The sequence below is a fragment of the Rutilus rutilus genome (genome assembly GCF_951802725.1).
Source record: "Rutilus rutilus genome assembly, chromosome: 19".
NCBI classification, from domain to species: Eukaryota; Metazoa; Chordata; class Actinopteri; order Cypriniformes; family Leuciscidae; genus Rutilus; species Rutilus rutilus.
In genome coordinates, this window is record NC_140232.1 from 13919388 (window position 1) to 13931713 (window position 12326).

Consider the following 12326-nt stretch of genomic DNA (forward strand, 5'->3'; position numbering starts at 1 on the left):
ATTCTTTCAAAAACGTACAGACCGCAAACTTTTGAACGATATTGTACGTTTTTGATTTCAAATCTGCAAACTTGCAACAACAAAAAAGAAACTTCAATAGCAAGACACATAAGAATGTAAATTTCCCACAATGCCTCTCACCTGTCACAGCTTGAGCTGTCTGCACCGAAGGAGTCACATGCACAGGGCAGGCAGCCGATGGTGCCGTTGGTGAAGTGATCTTCCTCACACTCTTCACACTGCAGCCCAGTGTAACCCGGCATACAGTCGCACTGACCCGTCTCACGGTCACACTCATCAGGGTCCGACACTCCTTCACCGCTGCAGTTACACACCAGCTCTTCAGAGGACACACAGACAAAGGATTCCTTATGAATTTTTGACAACCAAAAAGGGGTAATGTTAAGATCATCAAATATTTATATAAAGTACAGACAAATTCACCCCGTACACTCTTAAACATAAAGGTTCTTTATAGGCATTGATGGTTCCATGAAGAACCTTTAACATTCATGGAACCTTTCCATTGCACAAAAGGTTCTTGATAGTGGAAAAAGGTTCTTTAGATTATTAAAATGTTCTTCACACTAATTAAAAAACGGTTATTTTAAGAACTGTTCATTGAACGGTTCTTCGGGGAACCCAAAATGGTTCTTCTATGGCAATGCTGCAGAAAACCTACTGAATATCTACTCTTTTTAATTGTTTAAGACAATGTTTCCCAGCCTTTTTTTGTCTTACAAACCCTCAAATGTAACAGACGTAACAGAGCTGTGTGTGTAAACCTCACTCCCCTGCCCTGAAGAGGAGCGCTAGCAACTAACGCTAGCGGCTGCGGCCTTTAGCGTCCTTGTTAGCGCACCCGCCTCCCACGCCGGAGACCCCTGTTCGAGTCCCGCTCAGAGCGGGTGGAATAGAACCGGTTACATTTGGTGCCGTGACCCGGATGGGAGTGAGGATTAGGGGGGTGAGTGTAACGGACATAGGCCAGTAAGAGCTGTGTGTGTAAACCTCACTCCCCTGGCCTCAAGAGGCGCGCTAGCAACTAACACTAGCGGCTGCGGCCTTTAGCGTCCTTGTTAGCGCACCCGCCTCCCACGCCAGAGACCCCTGTTCGAGTCCCGCTCAGAGCGGGTGGAATAGAACCGGTTACATTTGGTGCCGTGACCCGGATGGGAGTGAGGATTAGGGGGGTGAGTGTAACGGACATAGGCCAGTAAGAGCTGTGTGTGTAAACCTCACTCCCCTGGCCTCAAGAGGCGCGCTAGCAACTAACGCTAGCGGCTGCGGCCTTTAGCGTCCTTGTTAGCGCACCCGCCTCCCACGCCAGAGACCCCTGTTCGAGTCCCGCTCAGAGCGGGTGGAATAGAACCAGTTACATTTGGTGCCGTGACCCGGGTGGGAGTGAGGATTAGGGGGGTGAGTGTAACGGACATAGGCCAGTAAGAGCTGTGTGTGTAAACCTCACTCCCCTGGCCTCAAGAGGCGCGCTAGCAACTAACGCTAGCGGCTGCGGCCTTTAGCGTCCTTGTTAGCGCACCCGCCTCCCACGCCAGAGACCCCTGTTCGAGTCCCGCTCAGAGCGGGTGGAATAGAACCAGTTACATTTGGTGCCGTGACCCGGATGGGAGTGAGGATTAGGGGGGTGAGTGTAACGGACATAGGCCAGTAAGAGCTGTGCGTGTAAACCTCACTCCCCTGGCCTCAAGAGGCGCGCTAGCGACCGACGTTAGAGGCTGGTGTCTTTAGTGCCGGAGAACCCAGTTTGAATTCCGCTCGGAGCAGCTCAAGTAGAAACGGTCACACAAAGATCCTTCAGTACAGGCACGTTAGGTTACACTTATTAGGTTACACTCTTGAACATTATTATTATTATTTTCCCTAAAAAGGAGCAGATTTTCAGTTTTATACACACTCTCGTAGCAATTCTAACTATTTTACATTTTGGCGAATTGGTGGTGAATTCGTAATCTCATTCATACATTTTCGTACGATTTTCTTATGCTCTACTTCATGCTTCGTTTTTTTTCTTTTTCTTTTTTAATTGTATGTTTTCGCATACAAATGAATACGAATTTCTTGTCAATTCACTAAAATGTAAAATAGTTATGTTTTCTCTTGAGATCGGGTTGGTTTTATACACTGGAATAAATGTTAACCTAAAAACCTGCTTATATTTAATGTGGTAACATTTAACTTCATTTTATTCAAGTCAAAAAAATGATTTAATATCACTGAATGAACCCAAATATATCAGGTTACAACAGCCAATAAATAAATAAATAAATGCAAGGGTTAGAAGTAGGTGGAAGTAGCTCCATGCGATAACAACTGCAAGTTACTATTTTTGCAGTGTAGGTTTAACAAAGTGAAATCTTTTCAAGTGCCCCCTTAGGGTACACATAACCCTGGTTTAAAAACTGCAACTAAAGAAGAAACCATGATAAATTGTCAACCGTAGAGTGTTCAAACATAAAGCCCTGTTAATGCAGCACTCCTGCTCGGCAGTAAATTTCCTTAGTCTGCTATGCATCACTCTACTCCTTCTTGCTGATCTCTGGCAGCTATAAAGAATGACTCCCTCCAGCCTGATTCTTTGACACTTCATTAAGTTGATATTAGACTGAGAGAGTGCAGATATTTAGTATGCAGGAGAGGCTGTAGAACCACAGAGGAAGAACACAACCTCTAAAGGCAAATCAGTGACATTATATTTCAACATGGCAGCAAATTCCAGCTCAAGGGAAAACATGAAGCTTGCGTAATTACAAATCTATACCAACTGCAATTAAATCGAAGAGGATTTTCCAGAAGTGTTGCTGTAATATTTAAATACTGATCTAAATTTAGGCTGGAAACTATTTGTCCCAGCATTTTTTAGCTAACCAGCAACAGGCCAACTTCGAATAGGCTTATAATTGAATATAGTTGGATGTAGATTTTCTTTTCTATTATTTCTTTCCTTAACACAACTAGAGACAGTTGAGAGGGCCTGGCTTAAACTTCATGAACACCGCAGCTCTGTCTTGAGTATGTGCTAATTTGCTAGGACACTATCTGTTTGCTAATGATCAAATGTGTTTGATCTCAAAAACCAAAGTGGGCTGCATTCATAAAAATGTAAATCTGAAAGAGCACATTTGAATCCATCTTTCATGTAATACATGTTTTTATTCATCAGCCTTTGTTCATCTGCGTGTACCCGAAGCAACCTCTTATCCCTTAGAGGAAACGGCCTATTCCCTTTGGTGGTCATTTAGTTCAGGGGACAGAAATCAAAGCCAGGCGAGGTGTTAAAGGCACAGTTAATCCACAAATTAAAATTCTGTCATCATTTATTCCCAGTCATGTTGTTCCAAACGCTGATTTCTTCCATGGAACACAAAAGGAGAATTTTACTTGTCCACCATTTACATGCAATGAGTTCCCATGGGTACAAAGGCTTCAAGCTTCAAAAATGAAGCAAAAACATCATAAAAACATCACAAAAGGTGCTCCGTGCGATCTTCTGAAGCTATTCGAGAGCTATTCGAACACGCGTGAGGAATGTACGGTGTTATTTAATGAAAATCCAGTGTAGCCGGATCATTCACACGGTAATCCCAGTAAATTACCGTAAAATTACCAGAATGACTTTATAATGTTTTTAACTTTATAATGTTAAAGTTTTATATAATCAATAAGTTATGACAACATACTTATTTACATTGCTTTAACTCTTCAAAATAAGTTCAGCAATTTTCAACTTTTTTTTAAAAGTTAGTTTAATGTAATTTAAGTTGAAATTGCTTAAACATCAGAGTTGATTGTACTTAAAAAATTGAAGTGCTGTTCATACAAGCAACAGAGTTTTGGCTTGTTAGGCTGGGTCTTGAGCGCGTAAGTTAGTGCACACACATTTGGAGTGAGTATTGAACACACACTGCAAACCGCGGACACACACACCAAGAGCAGTGGGCAGCATTTTTGCTGTGGCAACTGGGGAGTGATTGGGGGGTTAGGTGCCTTGCTCAAGGGCATTTCCTGCCGGTATTGAGATTCGAACGGTCAAAGAGATCCATTTAGCGCATATTTACATAAAAACTACTAAAAAGCAGCGGAGCTATCATGTCATCTCCATAAGAACTTTATGATTGGCACAAAGCAGACTTCTTACGTCAGTGCGTTCTGACTTCGTACATGCTCATACCGGCTCATACCGGTGACCCGCGGTCACACAGCATCATTACAGTAATTTACTGGTAATGTTACAACTTCTCATACGGGTAAATTGGCACAAACGTTTTACTGGTATTTTTTTTCAAGGTCTTGAGGTCTCACATGATCTCTTAATGGTAAATTTACCAGTAAAGACTGTATATGTGAAAGAGGCTTGTGAACTCAAGAATCATATCAGTCTGATTGATGAGCTAATCAAATGATTCATTAAAAAGATCCAATTCAAAAGAGTGATTTGTTCACTCATGAACTCATGTACAAAAGAATGAAAAGTCACATGGATTATTTAGAATGACATAAAACCCTAATGTTGTTCCAAACTCGTATTACTTTTCTTTCTTTTGTAAATAATGACTGAATTATTTTTTTTTACAGGTGGTTTTTTTGCTTGTTGGTTTTTTGAAAGAAATTGAAACCTTTAATCAGCAAGCAAGCATGAAATTAAACAAAAGTGACAGTAAAGACATTTATAACGATTCAAGAAAATTCTATTAGAAATAAATGATGTTCTTTTGAACTTTATATTTATCAGTGAATCATGAAAAAAAATCGGTTTCCACAAAAATATTAAGCAGCATTACTGTTTTTAACATAATAATAATAAATGTTTCCAAATCAGCATATTAGAATGATTTCTGAAGGATCATGATGCTGAATATTCAGTTTTGCCATCACACGAATAAAATATATTTTAAAAAGTATTAAAATGTAAAACTGTTATTTTAAATAGTAATAATATTTCAAAATATTACTGTTTTTACTCTATTTTTGATCAACTAAATGCACCCTTGGTGAGTATACAAGACTCGTACTGTCCTCAGACTTTTGAATGGTTGTGTACATATAACAACACAATAATCAATGCGCTCACACATCTATTTAGAGCATAGTCAATGTAATGTTACCAGTAACGTTAACAATGGCATGTTCATCGTGCAATTTAATATGACTGAAGATTCAGAATCAGATCAATGAACTCCATTAAGAGCCATGACGTCTTTCTGTGAATCTCTAATGCCTTCATCCCCAAGATCCCATTTTAGCAGATTTACTGCAGTAGGTCACCCAGAGGGGCACCTGCCGAAAGGGAAAAGCATCATTTGTATGCACCGACAGACACACCTTCTAACACACAGAGCTGTGGAGTGTGTACGTAAACACCTTCTGCTCCTGAAGGGGGGCTGTGGAGGGTGCGGATAAGAAGCTTACAGATCCCAGTCTGACAGATTATGCATACATCCATGTAAATGAGGCTACCGCCGACCAGACTCATCGCTTTATGAAAAAATCATGAAATTATTAAATATGACAGTGCGATTACAACTGAACCATCTGAGAGGATGAACCTTTGATGTGAGGTAAATGCGACGTGGCTTCATTGACCTCAGACGTGATATGATAATGAACCATCAAGTAAATAAAAACATGAACTAATCATCGTTTACTGTGAAGGGTGCCGTTGTATATTAGGGGTCGTTCGATGTTACATGAAGCTAAAAGACAAGGCGGACACTGGGTGTCAGACAACAAAAGAAAGAACACATGACAAAGGTGTCAGTGTGAAAGAGTCAGGACAAACATGTTCTTCTGTCCATTAGTTCCAGTGGAAATGGCACTCATCCCACTCCGGCACACAGACTCGAATCAAATGTAGGGGGTAAAGAGAGTTCACTGGGCCATCTAATGCACAGCTGCTAGCATGTAGGTCAAACCCGCTCACCTCTAAAATCATACTCATCATAAAGGATTTATCTGTTTCCATTAGAATATTTCAGACGCCCCTCTAGCTAAAGTCCTATGCATAAGAGGAAAGCTCTGACTACTGCAAATGCATCTGGATTAGTAAAAGGAACAGATGTATTTTATAGGGTTGTGCAGAAGTGAATCACCTTTTGTTTTAAGTTTTGCTTTAGTTGTTTAAATTAAAATGGAATAAAATAAAAAGAAATTCCATCTTGTCGCAGTTTTCAATTATGATTTCATCTTTCTGTATGAACGACCAATCATATAGCCTACACAAAACGGAAATTTCCAGAGACAAATTCATTTAATTTGAAAACAATTTAATTTATATACAGTAAATGTGTTCTTATTGTTAACTAAAAAGAAAACTATTTTAAAACCCTTTTATTTTTTTTCATTGATTGAAATACTGAAATAAAATGAAATGTAAATACTATAAAATGAATTTTTAAATGAAAATTATAAATGTTGCCCTGGCATTTCCTGGCAACTAACTGAAATTAAATAAGTTTAAGTTAAAGTACTAAATAATAAAATTACTAAAACGTAAAAAAACTAAAGATAAATAGAAATATTAAGTAAATAAATAAAGTAATAGCAATAGCAAGTAAAAGCAAATAACAAAATTACTAAAACTCAAACTAAAACTAAAAGTCAATTCGAAATATTAATAAATACTAGTATAAATGAATAATACTAAAATAACACCACTGTAAAAAAAACTTAAAATTAGTGTTTTTTGTTGTGATTAAACAAAGTGTTAAGGTAAGTTAATCTAATGTTGAATTTTAAGTTGTGAAAACTAATTGCAGCAGCATTTTTTTACACATTATACACAATAAAAACATATGGAGTATTTCATAACATATGGAGTATTATACACACAAAACATATGGAGGATTCCCAGAAACAGATGATATGATGTATAAAATCTGTTTCTGGAAATACTCCATATGTTTTGTGTATGATAACATGGGTAGTTCATACAGAAAAATTAAACGATTATGCTGTATGATTAAAAATTTCTTATAGAAAGTTAATTTAAAAACATTACTTTTTTTACAGGATACATTACAGGATCGTATCTCTTCTTGACCATCTTATTGTTTTGGACTGATAAAATATTTGGAATGTGAATTCAATAAATTTCTCTTCAATGTAATAAAAAAAATCCAGTTCAATATTCAATTTGCGTGGCCAATTAAGTTCAAAAACTCATGAATGGAATAAAAAGGAGTCCAACCTCAGTCATAAATGCCTTCTGAACATTTTGTGGATACCTTTACAAGATGCCTGTTGTACAGTATATCAATCTAAATGTATTTACTGTCCACTCTCAATTTCTAGCCCACTTTCTCGGGCCCTGCAGAGGTTCTGTTATGTGAAGGGCTTCCCTTGCACTTCCTGTGTCCTAATAACGGCAGACAGTCTATGCTTTTGTGGACATTGTTTCCCGATTATAACCTCGCCATAAGGAACAATAGCTGTGGAATGTCTAATCACAATGACAGGCCAGAAAAGGGTTAAACATCTGTGGTTGACTGTTTTTACTCATCTGGAAATATATTAGTGTTTTTTTTTTTTTTCATTCGGTTCGTGATCATTTCTTGCATTTTGTTTGGGAATGTGGTTGGAGATTATGCAAGAAAGCAAATTTAGCCAAATGTCCTTATGCAGAAACACCCCTCTGTGATCCAGCAGTTCTTCTTTTGTCTTTTCTTTTGAAAGTGAGTAAAGGTTTCTAAATGTCTACAAACATCTAAGCCTATGCAGTGTAAACTCACTGGGGTCACTGACCCTTTCATCAGTGCGCTGGTGGCAACTGTCAGTTTTGTTGTCTTGGGGATTTAGCTTTATTGTGGAAAAGTAGGCCAAGTCTATAGATATTTCCATATGAACAATTGGTGCACCCAAACGACTATGTAAATGCACGATTTATGTAGACCTCAGTCTCATTAACAGTGTGACCTGGTTATTTTACACATACACAAAATGGATAATCTGCAGTCCTTCTTTCTTAACAGCTACTAGCAACACACTAAACAAAAATACCATTCTAATACAAATGTTAACAATCCCAGTTGGAAATACTGGCTGATATACTGGAAATACTAGCTGATGTCCTTTAACTGATAAAGCCCACAGCTCCTGAATCGCTTCATACTGAAGGGTTAAAGTCAGGACAGACAGACAACTAGCTAGTTAGGACAAACACCCGCAGTTCAATCAATAAAGAGCCTGTATGGGCACATTATAATATGATTTGCCATATTATATCAGTAGATAGGCCAGTTAGACATCATAAGAGCCTGTTACATAATAATGATGTAAACAGAATCAAGGTCAAAATCAATGCATTCAGATGGATGGAATGATAGATGTGGACATTATGATAGATAGATAGATAGATAGATAGATAGATAGATAGATAGATAGATAGATAGATAGATAGATAGATAGATAGATAGATAGATAGATAGATAGATAGATAGATAGATAGATAGATAGATAGATAGATAGATAGATGGCAGACAGACAGACAGACAGACAGACGTATAGATAGACAGACAGACAGACAGATAGATAGATAGATAGATAGATAGATAGATAGATAGATAGATAGATAGATAGATAGATAGATAGATAGATAGATAGCAGACAGACAGAGAGACAGACAGATAGATAGATAGATAGATAGATAGATAGATAGATAGATAGATAGATAGATAGATAGATAGATAGATAGATAGATAGATAGATAGATGACAGACAGACAGACAGACGTATAGATAGACAGACAGACAGACAGACAGACAGATAGATAGATAGATAGATAGATAGATAGCAGACAGACAGAGACAGACAGATAGACAGATAGATAGATAGATAGATAGATAGATAGATAGATAGATAGATAGATAGATAGATAGATAGATAGATAGATAGATAGATAGATGGCAGACAGACAGACAGATGTATAGATAGACAGACAGACAGACAGACAGACAGATAGATAGATAGATAGATAGATAGATAGATAGATGGCAGACAGACAGACAGACGTACAGATGATTAGACAGACAGACAGACAGACAGATAGATAGAAGACAGACGTATAGATAGACAGACAGACATATAGACAGACAGACAGACAGACAGATAGATAGATAGATAGATAGATAGATAGATAGATAGATAGATAGATAGATAGATAGATAGATAGATAGATAGATAGAAGACAGACAGACAGACAGATAGAAGACAGACAGACAGACAGACAGACAGATAGATAGATAGATAGATAGATAGATAGATAGATAGATAGATAGATAGATAGATAGATAGATAGATAGATGGCAGACATACGTATAGATAGATAGACAGACAGACAGATAGATAGACAGATAGATAGATAGATAGAGGGCAGACAGACAGATGTATAGACAGACAGACAGACAGACAGATAGATAGATAGATAGATAGATAGATAGATAGATAGATGGCAGACAGACAGATGTATAGATAGACAGACATATAGACAGACATATAGATAGATAGATAGATAGATAGATAGATAGATAGATAGATAGATAGATAGCAGACAGACAGATAGATAGTCTAGAAGATTGAGGTGAGCGTGCTATCGATACCTCATCAATATATCATGTTGCATGGCTATGACTGCTAATGAAGTGATTTCTGAGAGGCGGACTGCAGGAATGATGATGGGTTAGCCTTACAGTACAGGATTATGAAGCAGGAAAGGCCTGATGTTCGCACTGATTAGATAAAGGCCTAGCTACTAAATGACATATGCTTAATAAAAATACTCTCCTCTAGCATTTCTGTTGTCATAAATGTGATTTCTACATTTTGGTATTCAGTTCTTTCGCTATCCATTTGAACTCACCTTGAGAATTGTCAGAGGTTGTGCTAAAATCGGGCACGATGCCTGATCTGTCTGCTTTATTATCAGAGATCTGCGTTTCTTTCATCTGCGTGTCAATAGAGCTGAGCTTCCTCCGATAAAACGCGGCCATGTAGCTGGGATTCGACAGGGATGGGGTGGTGGTGGGGTCCGTTGTTGGTGGTTTAATGGTGGCTGCTGGTGCGGCGACATTTATCGGTTTTCTGGCGGACGCGATCGTGGGCGCTGGTGTCAATGCGACAATACCGAGCCGGTACCCTGGAAACTCGTTCGCGCTCGTATCTGGATGCTCTTCTGCGATAGCACGAGATTTCCTTAGCACTAACGGCAGCGCATCGTAGGAATGAACCGCCTCGGATAACCCCATGCACATAAACACGATGAATGGGAAAGCCGGAGATGTAAACATCATTAAGGCAAGCCACCACATAATCTCAACGCTCCATGAAAACCTCCTCGAGACGGACTTCGCAATGCCCCCGTCCTCCAATTTCCATCGGGTTATTCCAAACCAGGTGGTTTCCAAGCCGCCCCGATGTAGCCTACTCCACCATATCCGAGAGAGACCCCCTTTTTTGTCAATGGCTCTGAACCGACTGCAAGGTGTTTGATCCGCACCGACCTGTAGTAGGAGCGAAGCGCAATAGAGTGGCACACGCACTGACCAATCAGAATGCAGGATGAGATAACCGCTGAGGTGAGATGTGTGTTTTTTCTCACCGCTTGATAGACGGTGAGGCGTCTGATTGGTTCAAAGCAGGCGCATCCAAACCTCGCTGGCTGGTTCACGCAGTCAGGCGATCATTACAATATTTTAATTTTACAGCCTATTGTTGTATCAGCCGTGGAGAAAAAATAGGAAAACACGTTCCAAAATATTTAAGGATTTTCAAAACAAAATTTTCAAGCAATTATACGTCATTCTAAGTCCGCATGAGCAATTAAATTATTGGCATTATAAGGTTGTCTAAACTCTAAAGGGATTATTATACCACACAGACCCTAGTTTAGTGATTTAATTATTTTCTATTTTATTATAATTGTATTTATTTATTTATGTGGTGGTGATGGTATTTGGAGCTCTGGGTTGATTTCAGTTGCCAAGCGCTGTCAGGTTATTATCATCAGCAGCACCATCTTCTGGTTGTGCAAAAGAATGAGGAACAACTCAGTGGTGCATGTGACACTATCCTTAGCCATCCAGTAAGATGGAGAAGTGCAATTGTTCCACTGGATTGTAATGGCAGCGTTCTAAACAGAGTTTTAGAACAGAGCTTCCTTTACGCCTCACCCTCATCCCTGCTGTTTTGAGACCTCATCAAGGTGAAGGCCAACATCCATACGGACATATCACGCATGTGTGGGCGAACACCTGGGGCTCTGGCAGTGAGCAGTGACATTGTACAAGTGGAGACAGAATAGAATAGAATAGAATAGAATAGAATAGAATAGAATAGAATAGAATAGAATAGAATAGAATAGAATAGAATATATCTTTATTGTCATTGTCATTAAAACAACGAAAGACTGTTTAGCAGCTCACAAGGATTGGCAAAAATATAAAACGCATAAATATAAGAAAGTGAGGTATACTTTGTGCAAAAAAAACCATTATAGTGCTGTAACAAGGCTATGTAGTATACCATAAATATGACTATATATATATATATATATATGTCCAGGGGAACGGGGGATGTCCAGGGTGAGTGGGATCCTTTATAATACAACTGGCTTTCTTTTGGAGTCAGCCAGTGTAAATGTTTCTGAGGTAACCAGAGATTGCTTGACATTAATCTTCAATAAGAAAAAAAGGGAGAGTACAATACAAAAATGTGGGTGAAGGGGTAGGGGGTGATAGTGGGAGGCTATTTCTAGATATGTAAATTGTCACTTAATGTGTTGTTAGGCCACCTATTTAAATTTTTATAGGTTTTTGATATTATTCTTTTTTCCTTTAGATTTTAGATAATTTATAAAACAAAGATAGCCATATTGAAATTCAATATAGTATTGAGAATTGACACAATAATAGGCCTATAGGGGTTTTCGAAATAGTGATTCTCCAAACAAATGGCTATTTATAAATATTTCTGTCCTTGATTGAAACAACTTTTATTTGTTTTTAAAATATTTAGAACTGAAAGGTTGTGATTATTAGAATAAAACAATTAAAAGAGTTCCAAATTATGCACAATGTTAACAGAAACACCCGCTGGAGGACAGTGCTATTTCTCAGAATACTCATGTGTAACAGGCATGGGCCAACAAGAGATATGAGGGCCAAAACAGTCCACATGATTACACAACCCACATGAGAATCATTTAAAAGGACATGGTGCGGAGTATGCAAATGGCCAACTGTAAGCTGTCAAAAAACCTTCAGCCCTCATCTAGAGATCTTGAATGTCTTATTTATAAATAAATAAATAATTGTTTT

At 38.3% G+C, this 12326-nt stretch overlaps 1 protein-coding gene across 1 annotated transcript in view; it reads right to left on the reverse strand.

Annotated features, from left to right (window-relative positions):
• Nucleotides 1-10477, reverse strand: part of LOC311277949 (multiple epidermal growth factor-like domains protein 9) — a 71908-nt gene extending 61431 nt beyond the window's left edge. The window contains exons 1-2 of the mRNA XM_084388454.1: nt 9872-10477; nt 142-340 (exon numbers count right to left, since the gene is read on the reverse strand). Of these exons, the coding sequence (XP_084244580.1) occupies nt 142-340; nt 9872-10319 (647 nt within the window). The 5' untranslated portion in view covers nt 10320-10477. The remainder of the gene's footprint in view (nt 1-141; nt 341-9871) is intronic.
• Between the last annotated feature and the right edge of the window lie 1849 nt (nt 10478-12326).